This window comes from Harpia harpyja, chromosome 6 (assembly GCF_026419915.1).
Source record: "Harpia harpyja isolate bHarHar1 chromosome 6, bHarHar1 primary haplotype, whole genome shotgun sequence".
Lineage (NCBI taxonomy): Eukaryota > Metazoa > Chordata > Aves > Accipitriformes > Accipitridae > Harpia > Harpia harpyja.
In genome coordinates this window covers 8,594,420-8,614,403 of record NC_068945.1, presented here as the reverse complement: position 1 = coordinate 8,614,403, position 19,984 = coordinate 8,594,420, and the positions used below count along the sequence as shown (strand labels likewise).

Here is a 19,984-nt window from a genome sequence, read left to right as displayed (position 1 = left end):
GACATAAAGACCTTGAGTCTGCAGGGCTTTCAAAGGAACAACAGTTTGACAACTTAGAAGACTCATGACATTCTTTTCCCCAATATTACTTGTTTAATTACCATTTGCACCAGTACATCTTATGCTTTATATACATATATCTTTAATTTTTGCTTCTTCAGCTTTTCAAATACATAATATATTATCTCCAGAATACTAACTAAGACAATACAGAAGAGGCTCCTAGTTAGTTGTTAATTGGTGCCATGAACTTCCTTGGTTTGGGGAACTGATACATAGTTGAAATGACAGGACCACACAATGATTTGAGAAAAAAAAAAAAAAAAAAAGAAAAAGAAAACAAAAAGCCAACCAGCAGAGTCCATGACTTTGCTAGCAGATTATAGCCACCCACAAATTCAGAGGAGGCAGGGAGTTTAAGTACATTGAGACTGCAGGAGTGACTATGAAGGTGGGGCAGGGGCGGCAGGGGGAACACCAAGAGAGCCAGGGGATCAGGATTAAAAGACTACTTAAAATACATCCAACAGCAGTCTGGTCCCCACTTCCACAAGTGGAACTGCAGCAGCTTTAGAGCTATTTTCAAGAATTTTGTTTCCCAGAGGTATGGTCTAAGTGAAACTTTGTCTCCAAAATGCCCTCAGTGTAGTAAGAAGACAAAAACGACAAGAGACCTTTGCAAGCACAAGGTGCATACAGCTAACTACTCTCTTTTAAAAGCCTCACCAGGAAATCTTTGCCCAAAGGAAAAAATTTACTTGCACAGGTGTGCTAGCAGAGCGTATCCCAGTTACAAAAGTGTTGCTGCTGGTTGAGTGTTCAAAACAGGAAGAAGCCTTCCAGTGAAGTACCAAAATCCTAGTGTTCTAGTAACTGGGTACAGCTGTAGAAGAGTCACTGAGACCACCGTCCCAGCTCATGTTTTGGCTTATCAGCTAGCACGGAGGGCAGCTAGCATTGTGAGGTTTCCAGCCTGCCCACGGGCTTTGCCCAGAGTAATCAGCAGACTTACAACCCAGATCACATCCATAGCTGCTGAAGATGGAATAGTGTCCAGATCAAAGGGCCATAGGAAACTCTCCCAAAGAGAACAGCAGAGAGTAAGGCCTTTTACCTCTTTCTAACCCACTAAACCACACAGGAAATAGAGTGGGTTTGGGGCACATTAAAAATAAAAAAAAAAAAAAATCCAAGTTACAATAACCAGCTCACATCCCTATAAAGTTAGCCTCAGAAGAAAAGCCACAAGGAACACAGGTGGGAGAATTTCACTGCCACAGTTCTCAAGGTTTGGCCTACTATACATTTCCTGCCCAAATGATAAGTGCGAGCTGAAAAGGGGAAAGAGGCTGCCCCTTCAGCAGAGAATAATCCACTGTCCCACCATAGTTCTTACTGTGGCATGGATATGCAATACTTGTAACACAGTGCCAAGTCACAACACAAGGCTCAGGATTGTGACGCAGGAACATGAAATGCTGAGTGGCGGGATTACCTGGTTGTCATCTAGTGCAAATAACTACCAAATTATAAAAACAGGCTTTTTTTTTTTTTTTTTTTTTTTTTAAAGCCATTTCCAGTTAAAACAGCTTAATGACAATGAGGCCGTTGCATGGGGCGGGAGGGAGAAAAGACTGAAAATGAGAGAAGTTCCTTCAGTGAACCTGCAAGCCAAACAAGGAGCCTCAAGATGGGGTGCCCACCTGGAGCTACAGCACAATGGCAGCAGGTCTACTCAAGGACATCCATGACTCCTCCCACAAGAGCACAGGAACATCCAGCACTATCAAGAATTGCACCAAAGAGAGGAAGAGTAGTGTGTGCATGGGGAGGTGCACTCCTCACCACAGATGCAATTAATTAAAAGAGGGTTTTGTGTTGAGACAAGACCTATCTCCTTACAGCTTCCATTTACAAGCTGCAGCCAAACGCAGCTGTCCTCAGCACTGCAGGCCAAGCTGCAGAGACTAGAGTCACTACTGAAAGCAGCTGCAAAAAGCAACAGTCTAACCAGAGAAAATTTAAAGGACAAGGAACCCAGAGGCACCTACCCAGCCTCCTCCTGTACCCACCTTCTTCAGGATTCTTGCTTTACCTGTATGGAAAGAGAGGGAAAAAGAGCTAGGATGTACCATGTAACAGCCAAGTGGGTGGAAGAAATGAGGCTACCTCTCTCCTCCTTGCCCATCTTGTGAGGAGTCAGTATGTTCTCTTTAGGTTCAGTGGTTTCACTGTGGGACCAAAAATAGTAAGTTTTGACTGAAGTGAAGATCCAGTTTAAAAGGGAAGGATTGTCCTGATTTGTTTTTGATTGAAGACTAGAGAGGTTTGTGCCCCCTCTGATCCCATTTGGTGCCTCTAGAGCCTCTTGGTCATCAGTTTGTCACATTCCACTGCTTTGACCATTCAGAACTGGACCCAGTTGGACTGCTGAGGAGCCTGATTGGGAACAGCACTGAAATAAAGAGAGGAGAATCAAAGGAGCAGATCTAATATGACTTCTTAACTTACGGCTCTTCCAGTGCCCATCAGGACACTACCCTTATTGTGTGCAGTTTCATTCACCACAGTTTACCTGGATGCAGTGCTGAAGTCTCCCCAGAGGTCTGTGGTAGCTGATGCTGGTGCCTTGGCTGCAGATGCAGGAGCATCTAAGTCTAATAGAATATCTAAGGTGGAAGGAGGGAAAAAAAAAAAAAAAAAAAAAAAATCAAGCTAATCAAGAAGAAAACCCCACAGGCATTTAAACTGTCACCTTACACAAACTGCTGGATGCAGGGGCAGAGAATCTGAAGCGACTCCTGCTCTCCTTCCAGAAGAAGGAAGTTAGACTTTTTTTAAGGATTTTTTTTTTTTTTTGTAATAGCAGCTCCTTTTGCTGAATGTGCATGGAGACTCCAGCTCATGCTGCAGGGGTACGTCACCTTCAAGAACTATTCAGTCTCCACCTAGCATACCAACTGGCAGATTTGTGACATATTACCTCTCCCAGTAGACATAAGGCTCAGACTCAGCCCAAGCTCAGCAATCATAACAGCTGCCAAACAGGCATCACCTTAACAGTACAAACCACGCACTGGAGCCCAGCCCTATTCAGAAGCTTGTGGTTTCTTCTCACTCTGATCTGTGTACAGCACTGCTAAAATCTCTGCCTTCACAAGAGTATCATCAGCTCTCCAGACACCTCTGTATGGTCACACTTTTAGTACAGAATCCAGAAGACTGCAGCAACCTCTTTGTTGCAGAATCACAGAATGGTATGGCTTGGAAGGGACCTTTAAAGATCAACTAGTCCAACCCCCCTGCCATGGGCAGGGACACCTTCGACTAGACCTGGTTGCTCAAAGCCCCATCCAACCTGGCCTTGAATACTTCCAGTGATGGGGCATCCACAACTTCTCTGGGCAACCTGTTCCAGTGTCTTACCACCCTCATCATAAAGAATTTCTTCCTTGTGTCTAATCTAGATCTAACTTATAGAATCATAGAATCATAGAATCATTTCGGTTGGAAAAGACCTTCAAGATCATCAAGTCCAACCATTAACCATGCCCCCTAAACCATGCCCTGGAGTACCCTATCCACTCGCTTTTTGAATACCTCCAGGGATGGTGACTCAACCACTTCCCTGGGCAGCCCATTCCAATGTTTGACAACCCTCTCAGTAAAAAAATTTTTCCTAATATCTAACCTAAATCTCCCTTGCCTCAACTTGAGGCCATTTCCTCTTGTCCTATCTCCAGCCACCTGACAGAAGAGACCAACACCCTCCTCACTACAACCCCCTTTCAGGTAGTTGTAGAGAGCGATAAGGTCTCCCCTCAGCCTCCTCTTTTCTAGACTGAACAACCCCAGATCCCTCAGCCGCTCCTCATAAGACTTGTGCTCAAGGCCCCTCACCAAGTCTTATGAGGAGCGGCTGAGGGATCTGGGGTTGTTCAGTCTAGAAAAGAGGAGGCTGAACTTCTTTCAGTTAAAAACCTGTGCCCCTTGTCCTGTCACTACAGGTGCTGGTAAAACACCTCTCTCCATCTTTCTTATAAGCCCCCTCTAAGCATTGAAAAGCCATAATAAGGTCTCCAAAACAACCAGAATAAAGGAGAAGCTTTGCTTGGTTAGTTTGGCTAGCTGGAATTTCCTCAAGGCAGACCAGAATGAGACACTCACAGGACATCCGGGGAGCTAGTACGGAGGGTACACAGGGCAGAGTTGGAGGCAGGTCTCACCACCCTTATCGTAAAGACTTTATTCCTTATATCCAATGTAAATCTACCCTCTTTCAGTTTAAACCTTTGCCCCTTGTCCTTCACTAAAGGCCCTGGTAAAAAGTCTCTCTCCATCTTTCTTACAAGCTCCCTTTATATATCAAAAGGCTGCAATAAGGTCTCCCCGGAGCCTTCTCTTCTCCAGGCTGAACAACCCCAACTCTCTCAGCCTTTTTTTACAGAAGAGGTGGTCCATCCCTCTGATCATTTTCATGGCTCTCCTCTGGACCCAATCCAACAGGTCTATGTCTGTCTTGTACTGGGGACGCTGGAGCTGGACACAGTACTCCAGGTGGGGCCTCAAGAGTGGAGTAGAGGGAGAGAATCACCTCCCTCAACCTGCTGGCCATGCTTCTTTTGGTGCAGCCCAGAATGTTATTGGCTGCAAGTGCACATTGCTGGCTCATATCCAATTTTTCATCCACCACTATCCCCAAGTCTTTGTCAGGGCTGCTCTCAATCCATGCATCCTCTAATGTGTATTGATACTGGTGATTACCCCACTGCAGGTGCAGGACCTTCAACTTGGCCTTGTTGAACCTCATGTGTGTATACATATATATATGTGTGTGTGTGTGTATGTGAAGTTCAACATATATATTTTATTATTATTTTCATATATAAACAATATATTTATATAAAATTATATACATATTTTTAAAATAAACTGCTATACCCACAATACCACTATACTTTAGACCTCTTTCTGCTGCTCATACTAAAGCTTCCTCTCTCCCTATTCAAAGCCACTCAAGAAGTGCTTTTCCTGCATCTTTCAACAACAACCACAACTGTATCTATATTTTTCTGAAGAAAGCAAGTGACTGTGCAGTACTTTTCTGGACACCCTACACAGCTCTGCCAGTGTCCCTAAAGCACAAACAAATTCAGAAAAATCCAACTATTTTAATTTCATACCCAAACCCCCACAGATCATTTTGACCAAGTCACTTGTAACTCCTGTCCTTGCAATAGGAGAAACCAACACTGTCCTTCTTGCAAGGAGAACAAGCAGGTATTATTAAACAAGCATGGAGATCCTCAGGTCAAAGAGAGCAAAGCCCTCATGTCTCACAGGGCACTGTTAGCACTAGATCGAGCACTGGTTCCCTGAAGCAGGCCTCAGTCCTCTCTATGCACCTACTAGTGTCTGACAGACCATTTGCTCTATGCTAATGTTTACCTGCACTGCTCACATTACTGGATTTCAGCACGGGTGGTGGCGTGACATGGTTGGCAATGGCTGCAGAGGACGGGGGAGGTATAGGAGGGACTGCAATTTTGCCTCCTGGTGGGGGTGGCAGCAGGCTTAGGCCCCCTGATCCAGACACACGGGGCTTGGCTGCTCCTCCTTTCTTTGTCGTCATGTTCTGTATAAAAAGAAAGGACAAGTGAGGAAGAGTCTCCATTGGCATATCCAGAGAAAGAAGCAGGGTAAACTGGGCTCTTACCCCAATGTTCAGTTTGATGGTCTGCCCTTCCTTAAACCCTAAGTCTAATTTGGGACGTGTGTCAGCTTCCTGGGACTCCTTGGAGATCTCAGTCTCCTGCTTCACCCACCTAAAAAGAAGAGAAGACGACATTAGACCCTGTGACAAAGGGGAATAGGGTCTCAGAAAAATGCATGGTTCCTCTCCCCATCCCACCAAAAAACTACCTTGCCTTGTCAAACCAGCTACTTCCCTACTCCCAGTGTAGTACAGCAAAAAGCTGGGACCACCACAAACCCAAGAGACTGCCTAACACTGCACCTGTAGCATCACAGGACTTAAGCTTAAGACTTGCAGATCTGACCCTGCAGGACTCTCAGCTTGCATGACAGTTGGCAGCAGGCACTCAAGTGTCCCTGATGGAGCCAGAGTAGGGCTTCACGACCATCCCAAGGAAGCCTGCACTAAATGAACATGCACCACCACCCGCCGTGTTCTACAGGCCAGAGGAAAACCAGCATTCTAGAAAAGCACAACTCACTTGAAGTGATCCTGCAAAGAGACGTTGAAGTCAAAGGCATCACCACGATCCGTGAAGCCAATGCCTATAAAAGCACTTCGTCCTAGCAAGGAGACAGGAGGAGTCATTGGACGTGCCCTGCAAACGGGCCCTTGTGTTCATTCACTCCAAAATCCTTCTGCTGCTCCTAAACCGCTCTGTGCTACCTCCCTCTGACAGACCTGCAGCTGGACACCAGCAGCTCACAGCAGTTCATTGTTCCTAGCCTTCAGGATGCACCCTTCTTCCCACACGGCACTCTCAGAAACCGAATGTTCCTTCCCAGCCCCTGGACTCTGTGCAATGTAGAGAATCCTCCTGTGTTAACCTTGCCTTCCTACCCCTCCAGGCACACTACCCAGCCTTTTCAGCGCTCCCAACACCATTCCAATGCCCCTTGCATATACCCAACTCCATCAAGCTAAGTCTCCTCCAGCTCTAGCACTTGGCACATACATGATCCCTCAACTCACCAGTCCCATCCTGAATTCGAATGACAAAATAGCGGCTGGAATCTGTCACAGTCTCTACTGCAATGCCAGGGTACTGATCTATAGGAGCCTGGGCAAAGAGTTCTCCTGCAGACAAAGAATTGGGTGTTAAGGAGAGCAGCCTCTTGCTAAAGCGTGGCCAGGGCTGCCATGCACAGCTTTGACCAGGCTTAGAAACACAGGCTCATGAGCAGCAATCACAGTCGCAGCCTTGCCAAACCACAGCCTTTCCCTTACCTGAAACCTTATCCTCCAGTTTTATGTATGCAGTTTTGCCTTTGGAGGTGACACGGAGCCGCCCTGTCCAGTCCGGATGGTCCAGTTTCCAGTCAGATGCCCTGAAAAGAAAAGCAACTGTTCACTGACCATACATCAACCCCTCCACTTCTGCCCAACCATCTCAGCAAACGCCTCTGCTCCCAAACCTTCAATGCCTGCAGCTGCCTTATTCCACTTCTCTCCCCAAGCGATATACAAGGTCTCAGCTCCTCTCCGTTGCTGCCAGTCAACACACACAGCTCTGACTGGCCTCTTTCCTCTGGGTAAAGGGAAATAGATACAGTCTAGAGAACATCAACTCTGGCTTTACCTTTATAAGCTTACAGAATAGGGGAGACTGAAACCCAGGGACTGACTTGGAACAGTAAACCCAGAAGTGACTAATAAGTGACTTGTGAGCATCAGGAAGACCCCCAAAATTGATTAATAGCATGCTGAAAAGCCACTCCATTATTCTACCCCATTGTAAAATAATATCAAGTACTTCCAAACCTAGAGGCAGCTAGCTTACACTAGGTAAAACATCATACACACAGCCATCTTGACTAGCCCATCAAACTTTTTGCTACAGACTGTTGTGAAGGGAAAAAACAAAGGAAAAAAGAAAGAGAGAGAAAAACCTCAACCTGCGGGATTTTGGAACTGGAAACAAACACCTGCGGCCAGGCACAACATCCACAGTGGCAACAGTCTGCCAAGTTCAGCCAGTAGCACCAACACCCACCAGCGCTTCAGAGCGCAAACCCCCGTCTCCAGCAAGTCTGTGGGCACAGCTTACAAAGTCACACTCCACTGGCTTCAGCTAAAGAGAGAGAAAGCATCTCTAACTCCTGGTCCTGCAATCTCTTCTTAAAAACCATACTGGAACCGCTCCTGGCTTCCTCCCCGCTACCACGAGAGCCAACAAGCCAAAATTCAACGTGCCATTATACACCCGACTCGCATCCCAGCAAACCAGGCAAACTGGGAGCGGAGGTCAGCTCTGCCTGGCAAACCAAGTTACTCGGGCGCCTTCGCCTCCCGCACACGATGAACAGAGCAGCCCCGGCTCCTCCACAGCAGGGAGGAAAAGGCTCCCGCTTTTAGGCGCGGGCCGCCTACAAGAGGCGACTCGAGTCCCCAAAACTGCAGCCGCTGGGGGCGAAGGCCTCAGGGAACAGGCCTGACCCGCTTGCGGCCACAGGCCACGGCTTCCCAAGGCCCCGCTCGGGGCGAGGACGCCCTTTCCCCGGCCCAGCCCCCGGCTGCCCCTGCCCGCCCTGCCCGCGGGGCTGCGGCCGCAGCCCCGCGGGCAGGGCGGGCAGGGGCAGCCGGGGGCTGGGCCGAGCCAGAGCGTCCCCTCACCTGTACCCGCGGTTGGAAGTGCGCGGCGGGATGCGGTAAACGTTGACATCGGGCTTCACGCAGAGGACGGACTCGTACTCCAGCTCGGCCGCCGCCATCTCGGCCGTCAACAGCAACAAACCGCGGCGAAGAGCGAGGGGTGGGGAGCCTAATAACCGGGGGCGCTTCCGACCGCCATCTTTGATGAGGGCAGACACCGCCTGGGGCGGCCGGGCGGGAAGCAGGGCACGTCGTAAGGCGTGGGAGGAGAAGGCATCTTGGATCCTGGCAGCAACGCGCGGGGGCGGGGAGGCGGCCATCTTGGAGCCGGTTCTGACACAGCAGCGCGGGCTGGCGCCATCTTGGAGCCTGGCGGTTCCCTCACAGGGCCTGGCGCGGCCATGTTTGGTTCGGGCTGATGAAGTGGTGCCGGGCGCCATCCCGGACCTGGGCGCAGCCATGCTGGGAGCGGGCAGAGCCGGGCGGGCTAAGACTCCCCTGGGAAGGCCGGGTCCCGGTCCCGGGGGCTGGGGAGGCCCTGAGCTGCCAGCAGGCCCCCCGGGGCACGGCGGCGGGCAGGAGGGGCGAGGGGCGTTGGGCCTGGGGATGTCCTCCCGCCAGCCCGGTACGCGGGGGAAGCCATGGCTGGGCTGTGCCGAAACGTGGGGCTGGGTTTTGTTGTGCCGAAACGTGGGGCTGGGTTTTGTTGTGCCGAAACGTGGGGCTGGGTTTTGTTGTGCCGAAACGTGGGGCTGGGTTTTGTGCTGCCACACGAATATCTGGGGGGGTGGATCCCTGCGTGCCCTCCGCAGTGGGCCTGGGCACTTCTCCCCAGCGTGGTTTTCTTTCCTGCAGCCTTGGGTCAAAGCTTGGGTTTTAAGTGAAAATGGATTTTCGTGTGGCCAGTGGTGCTGGGATCAAGAGGCCTTTGGTAAAAGGAGCAAAATGAAGAGAAAACACAGCACAAACTGTTACAAGTTTTGCACCTAGAAGCGGTGAAAATGCCTGCTACACAAAGGTTAATTTCAGGAGTATGACTTCCCAGAAATGTGACCAAAATAAGTGTATAGGTACTGTTCTATTTATCAGTATGATTAGACTAGTAGCATTTAAACTTTTTTTAATAGTGACCTCTCAGTGAAGACTGGTGTTGACATTTACTGCTATGCAGTAGCCTATGACTGAATCTCTAAACTACTAAATGCTTACTCTGAAAACTAGCAGAAAAGGCCTGAGAAAAGTTACAAAGTTACATACCCACAGAGCCGGGGGTGGGCATAGCATGGGCTAGTTGGGGAGTAACTTAAGCTACCCCTGAAAGACTGAGTGAGCACAGTTTATTGCTGAGGGTAAAGCAAGAAGTGAATGAAACAGCACTAAGTTTGAGGAACTATTTTTTTCCAGTATGAAATGGTGTTAGTTAATGCAGTGAGAGCTGAAACGGTATTGTTTCTTGCTGTTTGCAGAGGCAAGTGGAACAGAGGATGGTCATGAACTCAATTGTAGCAGTCAAACAAGCTGTCCTGTCAGGCCAAATGTCCAACTAGCCCAGCGTTGTATCTCTGACAGTGCTTGGTGCAGAAAAACTTTGAAACAAAGGGAGTGTGTGCTGCTGATTCTGTAGATCTAGTAAGTGAAGCTATTTTGAAGCCAAGGACAGGAATAGTCTTCGGTCATTAAGACTAAAAAAGTAGGATACTTGTAATTTAACTAGCATATCTAAATGTAACTGGCCTAGTTTTCCCCAGAAATGATCTCGACAGCTGTATGAGTAGATAAACAGGAAAGATGCATGACTGGTGTGAGCTAAGTACCTTAACAGATACAGAATGACGCAAATGCGCAGGTTCCTTTTCCCCTTCCCCTCTGCCAGCTTTCTCTGCCTCCCTGCAGCGGGAAGGAGGGGCTAACACGCTCTGCTTTGTGGCAGATTTTGATGCCCCAGGGAGCAGAGGCCCCACACCCTGCTGTGTGGGTGCCCTGCCAGGCTGCACACTGGAGTGGACAGACACCTGCCTGGGAAGAGAGACTTGAACCCTTTCATGCAGCCTGTGCAAGAACTAGTAGGAATATACGGCAGGGATACTCAATGCAGATATGTGCCACAGTGTAAAAGAAGGCTCTGCCTCCCTGCTTGCAATATGCCAGTGTTACATTGCTTGCCAGACTGCCAGAATTAAGGCAAAGAGGTTAATGGGAGGTAAACCTTGGAGAAGAACAGAGCTGCTTAAAGAAAGCCTGTAAAACAGTACAGAGTTACACTTTCCTAGTATACTAGCCTACCAATCTGTAGTATAAGGGCTTTGTGGGCCAGGGGTTTGGTATGCATTTGTTAGCAGTATTTTAATAGACTTTCCTTCTATGGATTCATCTAATTGCTTTTTTAAACTTACACTTTTGGTTACCCGTATCATCCCTGGAGCCATGAATCTAATTGTGCAATATGAAAAAGTGTAATTTTTTGTTTTCAAACTTCTACCTGATCATTTCATTTGATACCTCCTAGTTCTTGTTCTATAAGAATTCATGTCACCTTCTCCACGTGTCTCTCATACTGCCACTTAGATGTCACTTTCCCAAGGTGAAGCATTCTCGTCTATTTAGCTTGTCCACCAAAAGAAGCCATTCTGAGCCATGGCTGTTTAGTCGTCATTTTCTGTATCATTTCTGATTCTATAATTGTTTTTAAGATCAAGGACCACTACAGCATTCAGTATTCAAGAAGCAACTGAATAATTCCTGTTACATTTACCTTTTGAATAGCATTGCATGTTGACATGATTTTTCATAGAACTTTCTGTGCTGACTGCTAAGTTTCTTCTTTGAATGGTAATAACTTATCTAGAGTACATCACTCTGTATGTATAGTTATGGTTGCTTTTCAAAATTCAATAATTCACAATTAGCAATATTAAATTTTGCCTGCCTCTTTATTGTGCTGTCATTCAGTGTGCCACAATTCTCCTACAGTTCTTCTAGAAGCAGAGCATCTAAGACGAGAGAGTGGCAAAGGGCCAACTTTTATAAGGCATGTGAGGAAAGGTGCACAAGCAGCACCAGGACACCAGGAATACATCTTCCATTCAATTCCATTGAGACTTAACCAGCAGAGAACATAACGTTCTTCTGTCTTTTTCAAACAAGCATCGCTGAACCACGAAAATACAAAGCACTGCCAATAATAGCTAAAGTTTTTAATTTTTTTACTTTTTTTTAAAGGATTAAGCAGTGGGGTTGAAATCTTGAAGGAGAACATATTTAAAATCAGACTATGAAAGCAATGGAGGATCCATATTCTTCCCACACAGAAATCTTCAATGAATGAAAACCAAGGAATAGCAGAAATCTTGGATGGAACTCCACAATGTTCAATCATATGCGGTGTGCAAATAAAAGGGCCTACACAAGTAGGGTAAAATGCAGGGTTCATGCCAATCTGTAGGTAGCCTCATAATAAACCATGGAGAAGAATCATTTTGGCTTTTGGTTTGCTTTTTGCTTTGCTTACATAAGAAAAAAAATAAGGCATTGTCGAGGAATGCACTTAATGGGTGGACCAAACATTTGGAATTTACCTTCTCTGCACAGAAGGTACAGGGGAAACCAGTCTCACAAAATGACTCATTAGATAACTTAAAGGTTAATCCCAAGATGAGCATTTTTACTAAACAGTCCAAATATTATTTCAAATGGTGTTTCCTTCACTGAAAATGCCCTGGCAAAACATCTGACAAACACTCAACCAGTACTGAGAACCTGTTGTTGTGAAGAGCTACTTTTTAATTATGTATGATCTACGTATGTACCAGTTTTGCCAAGCTTTCTTCCCAGCTTGGTGTCCAAAGTTTGCGCTTACCTGATCTTACTCAGCAATGTACAAAAATGCCTTGGGGTCATTCAGTAGATTTTCTGGGGAGGAGAGTCTGAGGAATACTAGTGCAGGGCAATCCTGCAGATACTTGATGTTTCTGGAGAGTCCCTATGAAACTAAGTGCACAGTTGTAACGATGAAAACAAGGCGCATAGCAAACACTGGCCACCAGGCCACTGCAGTATGCTTTCTAGAGAAACAGTTGTGCTAGCTATGGCTAAGATTTATAGGGAGAGTTTTGGACAGGTTTTTTTAGGAAGATGGGTTTGCCATATACACAAGGAACATTCAGGGTCTGTGAAAAATCATAGCTATCTAGTCACGCCACCTGCGGGGAAACAAATGGGAGATCTGAGGGGGGCTGCAAAGCTTGGTAGAACTATGGAAGAAGTAGTAGAAATATGAAATACAAACGGAATTCTCAGTTCTTGCCCAAGTGTTTTGGAGACAACCTGCATGCTCTTGCAGGAGGGAGGCTTTTGTAAATATATTGATCACATTTTTAGAACTGTATATGGGTGTAACTATTTAGTAACTGATAGACTGGTGCAGTTTTGAAATAACAAACCTGAAACAGCAATATAAATGGTAACTTGCATCAAGGTTTTAGCCAACTTGTTCTGGTGGCCAGTTGAGTCTATACATCAAGATAAACTTCAGTATGAACATCCTTATAGACAAGCTGATGGCCTATGGGCTAGATAAGTGGACAGTGAGGTGGATTGAATAGTAGCTGAACTGCTGGGCTCAGAGGGTGGTGATCAGAAGAACTAAGTCCAGCTGGAGACTGGTCACTAGCAGTGTCCAGCTGCAGTTGTCACTGGTTCCAGTACTGTTCAACTCTTCATTAATGACCTGGATGATGAAGCAATGTGCACTCTCAACAAGTTTGCAGATGATACAAAACGGATAGGAGTGGCTGATGCACCAGGTGTCTGCTACCATTCAGAGGAACCTGGACATGCTGGACAACTGGGCAGACAGGAACCTCGTGAAGTTCAAGAAGAAGTGCAAAGTCCTGCACCTGGGGAGGAAGAACCCCATGCACTAAATACATGTTGGGGGCTGACCACCCGGAAAGCAGCTTTGCAGAGAATGATGATGTTGTGGTCCTGGTGGACAGAAAGCTGAACATAAGCCAGCAATGTGCCCTCGCAGCAAAGAATGCCAATAGCTGCCTGGGCTAGATTAGGAGTGTCGCCAGCAAGGGAGGTGATCCTTCCCCTCTACTCAGCGCTGGTGAGGCCACATCTGGAGTGCTGGGTCCAGTTCTGGGCTCCACAGTACTAGAGAGATATGGACACAGTGGAGTGAAATTTGTGGAGAACAACTAAGGTAATTAAGGGACTGGTACACCTGTCATGCAAGGAGAGGCCGAGAGAGCTGAGACTGTTCAGCCTGGAGAAGAGAAGGCTCAGGGGGATATCATCTATCTGATGGGAGTGTTTAATGGAGATGGAGCCAGGCTCTTTTCGGTGGTGCCTGGTGACAGGACAAGAGGCAGTGGGCACACACTGACACACAGAAAGTTCCATCTGAACACAATAAAACAGTTTTTTACGTGAGGGTGGTTGAACACTGGGACAGGTTGCCCGAAGTCTGTGGAGTCTCCTTCTGTGGAGATACTCAAACCTGACTGGACAGAGTCCTGGGCAACCTTCTCTAGCTGACCCTGCTTTGAGCAGTGGAGTTGGGCTAGACAGTCTCCAGACAGTCTTCCAACTTCAACTATTCCATGATTCTGTGAATTAGAGCCTTTCTAAGCTAACTCAGTCTGTTTATCATGAGGGGAAGGGAGAGATCCAGAAGAGAAGAGTGCAGTGTGGTGATCTGGGATAACCGTCAAAGTGGCAAGTCAAAGGCCTGGTCTGATCTAAGTAACCATTTTACGAAAGTAACAAAATGTCTTTTTTTTTCTCCTTGCTCCACCTCCTTTGAGTGTCTACATCATTAGGCCCTTTTTGCTCAGGTGCAAACTGCTTCGCTAGTCAAACTGCTTAAAAGGTCCGTTGATCTGGAAACCTAGGCAGAGAGGTACCACATCATCTCATCACTGTCCGGGGTGAGCTGGCTGAAGATAAAGTGCTTGCTGTGTCAAGGTTGGCTGCAGGGGAGAGGTTTTAACTGGGGGATCAGAGTTGGCCAACTGGTGGAGAAGGACCTTCTTGCAAAGGAGAGTTTGACTAGAGCTAGCGAGTCACATGGTGGTGAAAAGGCTGCAGGTCCCTTGGCCAAGAGGAGCCCATAGCAGTACCTCCTGTCAACACCTTCTGTCTGGGTCTGAGGCATCCCCCAGGAAAGATGGCAGCTGAGAATAAGATGCAGCTAGAGGCGTTTTCCTGGCAGGCTGCTGACAGCCTGTCCATCCTTGGGGGTACAGCCCAGCCCGGGCCTGCCTTCCTGTTCCTGGTTTCATGGGGTTTGTGTTGGAGGCAGCATTTGTGTGTTGCACAGAGATGTGCTCAGGAGCGGAACTCTGCTCCGTCCTGGTTCCTTTTCCAGACCAAAACCGAAATACCAAGGCTGATTCTTGTATGTATGGGCTTTGTCTTTTCTGCTAGCCGTCTTGATTTCCCAAATTGGGAGGGGTGAAGGGGAACCCTATTGTTGCACAGTTGAAATGCCTTGCCCTAGATGTCTTTTCTTTTTATAGTCTTGCGACGTTTTGTGCTATCAGCATTTCAGTTAACCACTTCTAACTTTTCATCAGTCAAGTTACTTCTTTTAAAAAAAAAAAAAACAAACCAACAACAAGACTTTAAATACCCTGAATGGTCAAAAATCAGATTAAAATCCCCTTGACATGACCAATTATGGTTTTCTGAGTACAATGTTCTGTATTTGGTGAACTAAGATGTCTCAGGCTGGGACAGAAACTGATCTGGATTGGTAAGAACCCCAGAAATGGGATTAGCTAGGTGAATGTGCTGACCTGATAAAACATGGAAGTGGCTAAAGGACAACAGATCAGACACCTGATGGTGGCATGGCAGGGTTTAGAATTGTGAATTACATCAAGCAAAGATCAGCGTTACATGAACAGGCAAGACATCTGATTCAGTTGTCTTACAGAAACTATAGTAAAGTCTGTGCCTGTGCCTATCATTCCCTTGCTTTCTATTATTCTTTGACTCAGGGCACTGTCTTAGTTTGACAGTGTTGACGGAGATTCTTTTGGTTCCACTATGTATTTTATCAGCAGATCATATCTAAAATTTCAAACATGAGTCATTCTAAGCCTTTCCTTCAGAGTGGAAGAACATACTTAGCACACACAGGAAAAAAGCAGTTCCTATAATGTCACATGAGTTTCTTTTTTCAGTCAGTCCAGAGACAGGACTGATGGTACTTGCTCCCTGACACACCGAAAAATACCTGCTTCACTCCGGTAGGTATAATAAGCTGCAGAATTCTGCTTTCCTCTTCAACTTGCAATTTCTTGTTCTGCACTCCTGAAAACCTCTCTCTCCCCTCCAGTTCCCTCTTCCATTTTCAAACCACATAGCAGCCCTTTTAGCACTCTTGAAACCATAGCATGGGCAGTATCTTCTTATTAATTCATCCCTCAGTTTGCTTTGGAGTAGGATTTGTATTACTATGTTTACAGCATTCCTTGACGCCCTATCCCCTCCATACCATCTTCTGTAGCTATATGGGGAGGCAGCAAGATGCAGCTCTTGCAGCACTGTTCTCCACTTGTCCCTGTAAAAGTCGCTTCTGCGTGTTATCAGCAAGACCACAGGAAATGGAACAACCTTGTTAGAATGTTAAGTTAAGCCCCCAGCTGCCTTCCAGGGACTTCTTTCATAGCTTTCCTTGCAGGTCACCCTCACCTAAAAGCCTCTTAGCAATTGTTACCAGAAAGTGGTAACTTACAATGTTTGTTACAACCGTTTATCTCATTTTCTTTGTGGTAAAGTGGTTCTAAAACTTAATGCATCACTCCACATTTAGACTATATGTTATGCAAGAGATTGATGATTTGGAATTTTTTTTTGTTTTATAATATTGATATTTAGTCCTGCACACAAGAGTCCCTAACTGGCATTTAAGTACCGGCATAATAGAGGTTAAAATAAAATCAGTCTGGGTTTTCTTACTCATGTCTCCTCAGTTGCTTCTGCAGGCTGTATTCAGCTCTGACCTATGCAGTTTCCTTGTGTTCTGGTAATGCTTTTAGGGACCTTTCAGCAACACAACTGTCTTCATTAGATTCAGCAAGGGTTTACTTAACAGGGATTTTTATAAACAATTCTATTAATGCCTAAAGGATAAAGGTCAGGTTCTTTTTCTCAGCTTTATCTTGACTTTGCTAGATTTCCTTTACTTTCCTTTCTAAATTTACTAATATCTAAGTCCAAAAATAATTGAGCAATTAAAGTTTTTCCACTACTATTCTCATAGTTTTAAAACATCACTTAAGTATTCTGTGGCTCAGCTTCATTGTCTTGCAATGACACCTTTTCTTATGCCTAAAATGGCTCAAGAACATTACTGCTATTACTCTGTATTTTAATTTTTCTTTCTACAACTAAACCTCTGTCTGTTCTTCTTAAACCATGCATTTCTTGCCTTTTGCCTCATCAAGACTAGCTTTCCAAGGAACCGGAAGAGACCTCAGAACAAAAGCAGGGAGAAGGAAGCGCTTACTGAGACTTCCCTAAAAATACCCCTTAGCAAACAGAGTTGCTGTTCTGTCTGTTCTATTTATAATGTCCTGAAAGTGGAGCAGGGATATTTCATCAAGATAAGCATTGCTTTCTTAACCTAAACCTATTATTTCACTGGTTATGCCAGAAGAAATCACTCATTTTAAAGGGAAAAGGAACTAAAATGCTGACTTCTCTTTCTGAAGAAGAGAAGTGTATACAAAGCTGGAAATGGATCAGGAAAGACACCTGGTGACAGTGCGGGTATGTGAATAGAGAGCTCCGCTTTAGAGTGGAGACTAAAAAGAACCAGACTGAAATCAAGGGGGATGACAGAGATAGGAGAACTTCAGCGTATACAACCCCCCTGTTTGAATAGTGGGGCTTATGTAGCTTGGCCACCATGAGAATGATGAAGGTGTACAATGGTCAGATTACTAAGCCTTTAGCACAAACTTGTATTGACCAATGCCTTTGTGCCCTGACTGCTCTGTGCTGTCACCTGACTCAGAGGTGCTTCAGTACAGATAAAGAGAAGAATTTGGGGATGAGGGTGTGAATTGCCTACTGATTTGCTTTCTGTTTTATAGCTACAGAATGCCTCAACTCCTGGGTAACAGCAGTTCACATGAACAGGCTGCTGTATATTATGCATCAGAATCCATTGTCTCCATTGCTATCTTCATCATCGTTATCATCATAGGTATCCCAGGCAATGGACTGGTGATCTGGGTAGCCGGTCTGAAAATGAAAAGGTCTGTGAACATTGTCTGGTTCCTAAACCTTGCTGTGGCTGACTTCATATGCTGCTTGTCCTTGCCGTTTTCCGTTGTTCACCTGGCCCTCCATGAACACTGGCCATATGGTTGGTTCCTCTGCAAAGTCATTCCATCAGTCATAATCTTCACCATGTTTGCTAGCGTCTTCCTACTCATGACCATCAGCATTGACCGGTGCCTCCTTGTGATGAAACCTGTCTGGTGTCAAAATCATCGAACAGTGAAATTTATATCACTAATATGCAGTGGCATTTGGATCCTGGCCTTCATTTTCTGCTGTCCTGTCTTCCACTACCGTGATACTAGCACTCATGATGGCAAAACTGAGTGTGGGTACAATTTTGGAGATGATGAGGTGCTAGATTATATGAATGATTCTGTAAATGAGTTATTGGAAGAATACTCACTTTTAGTCTACAATGGTAATGACTCATGGGGAAATTTCTATGAAGGTGATTATTCTGTATCCCTTGCCTTAGTGGTAATAAACATCACTAGGGCTGTCTTTGGCTTTGTACTCCCCTTTGGCACAATGGCAGTTTGCTATGCCCTTATTGCTTTCAGAATGCGTGCAAATCAGTTTCACAAGCCACACAGCAGGATGCTGCGAACAATTGTGCTCATGGTGGCTGCATTCTTCATCTGCTGGGCTCCATACCATGTAGTTGGGATTCTGTCCCTTGTACCTACTCTTGGAACAGGACTGAGCGAGTCATTGATCCTCTGGGATCACCTCTCTACAGCACTTGCATACGCCAACAGCTGCATCAACCCCTTGCTCTATGTCTTTGTGGGACGGGACTTCAGGGCAAAGGCACGGCAGTCACTGCAAGGAATCTTGGAAGGTGCCTTTACTGAGGAGCCAACACGTTCGATGCCTTACTCCCTTCACGGAAGCAAGACTTCAACAGAGAAGGATGTTAGCAGCACAGTGTAATGCAGGACTTCTGATCGCTGCTGTAGAAAGAGCAAGCTATGGCTCTGCACATCAGTCACTCTCTACTTAACTTTTTTTTTTTGCTCCAACACATTTGATTAATCCGCAGATCCACACACAGGGCACTGAGATGGTTCAGATCAGAACAGCTACCCCGCTTTATATCCTACTCGAGAGATGGGAAGTTGGAAGTACCAAGAGTGATAATCTGAGGGAAGACTGGTGAAGCAGGAGACACAGAGTACTTCAGCCTTTGAAGGACACAGGCTTGCAGAATGATTTGCAGTGGGATCATGTAGTTCAACCTCTGAATTGCTAGATGAGAATGTCATTATTTTCATATGTCTATGTTCTACATCTGTCTCTGATAAAGTGCAGGTGAAACTAACTTTGATGGCTCTCCTCGGAATCTGTCATCCCATCTTCCCTCTCCCTGGAACTAAACTTGGGGTCTGAGGGGTTTTTTTCCTGAAGATTTCCCTAGAGGGTAGTGCTACATTTTCTTACAGCAATGCATTAGAACAGCACTTGCCCCAGTCAGCTGCATTGAACTGACTTTCATGCCCTGGTAGATGCCCATGATATTTCTTTGTCCCAGCAAATACATCCCTGTACAGTAGTAACTGGTCCAGTGCAGATGCTGTAGCTACGTTCGTTGGCATGCACTCACTGACTGTCTCCCCAACACTCCCTCCACCACCAGAGTCCCAAATCTTCCTTTTAGGAAATAGTCCGAGACTATCCAAATGTACATATGCATTTTAAGATGGCACACAAGCAGAATTTCAGTAACTGCAGGCATTGATGTACCAGATTAGGTGGCTGCTGGACTACCAGTCATTTGGTAAAACCTTGGAATTGAGAAGAGATAACCTCCATTCTGACCCCAAGAAGGCGGGGAACAAGCCTGTTGTGGCACAGCCATGTCCTGCTCTACAAGACAGATGAACCTTCTCATGTCTTCCCAGTAGAGGAAGGTAAAAATTTCATTTAGTCAGGCTATTTGGGGTTGTTTCCCAAGCTTGAATGTTCCCTGCTGTGAAAAGCAGAGGTATGTTTACTACGTACTCTAAGGAAGTGGTTTAAAATCTGCTTTTTGTGTTAGTCCTTCCTTAAAGGAGTAAGGTCAACAAATGGTATGACAAACAGCCACCAAGTGTTGGTATAGTTTTCACTTTGCCTTTCTGGTGAGCACGAGTTGAAAGACTCACTGATCTCAGCGCCCTGAGAACAGCCAGCTGTGAGAACTCTCAACTCTTTCTCCCGACATCCTAAAAAGCCTCAGTCATAAAGTACGTATAGGTGTGGGCTGTTAATTTAGCCACGTCCACAACCAAATTCTGTTCCTAAGGCAAGTAGGCGGGAACCGAGCCCACCTGACGGGCGCCGCTAGAAAAAAAT

At 46.0% G+C, this 19,984-nt stretch overlaps 2 protein-coding genes across 2 annotated transcripts; one reads left to right on the top strand and one right to left on the bottom strand.

The window, feature by feature from the left end:
• Positions 1-70: 70 nt before the first annotated feature.
• On the bottom strand, positions 71-8,685 carry NECAP1 (NECAP endocytosis associated 1). The gene is made up of 8 exons (XM_052790111.1): positions 8,369-8,685; positions 6,983-7,083; positions 6,728-6,832; positions 6,237-6,318; positions 5,717-5,825; positions 5,449-5,635; positions 2,576-2,669; positions 71-2,455 (listed from the first exon to the last, which is right to left on the bottom strand). The coding sequence occupies exons 1-8, from the start codon at positions 8,665-8,667 to the stop codon at positions 2,407-2,409; spliced, it is 1,026 nt and encodes a 341-aa protein (XP_052646071.1). The 5' UTR covers positions 8,668-8,685; the 3' UTR covers positions 71-2,406.
• A 6,354-nt stretch (positions 8,686-15,039) lies between these two features.
• C3AR1 (complement C3a receptor 1) lies at positions 15,040-18,971 on the top strand. Its single transcript, XM_052790110.1, has 2 exons — positions 15,040-15,606; positions 17,458-18,971. The coding sequence occupies exon 2, from the start codon at positions 17,465-17,467 to the stop codon at positions 18,581-18,583; it is 1,119 nt and encodes a 372-aa protein (XP_052646070.1). The 5' UTR covers positions 15,040-15,606; positions 17,458-17,464; the 3' UTR covers positions 18,584-18,971.
• The last annotated feature ends 1,013 nt before the right edge of the window (positions 18,972-19,984 follow it).

Bases quoted from the DNA above. Each gene is read 5' to 3' on its own strand.
- NECAP1 (XM_052790111.1), bottom strand. From the start codon at position 8,667: ATGGCCGCCTCCCCGCCCCCGCGCGTTGCTGCCAGGATCCAAGATGCC. The intron at 5,636-5,716 runs GTAAGAGCCCAG...CTTTTTATACAG, and splicing joins CCATCAAACTGAACATTGGG to AACATGACGACAAAGAAAGG. The intron at 2,670-5,448 runs GTAAACATTAGC...CTTCCACCTTAG, and splicing joins CAGTAATGTGAGCAGTGCAG to ATATTCTATTAGACTTAGAT.
- C3AR1 (XM_052790110.1), top strand. From the start codon at position 17,465: ATGCCTCAACTCCTGGGTAACAGCAGTTCACATGAACAGGCTGCTGTA.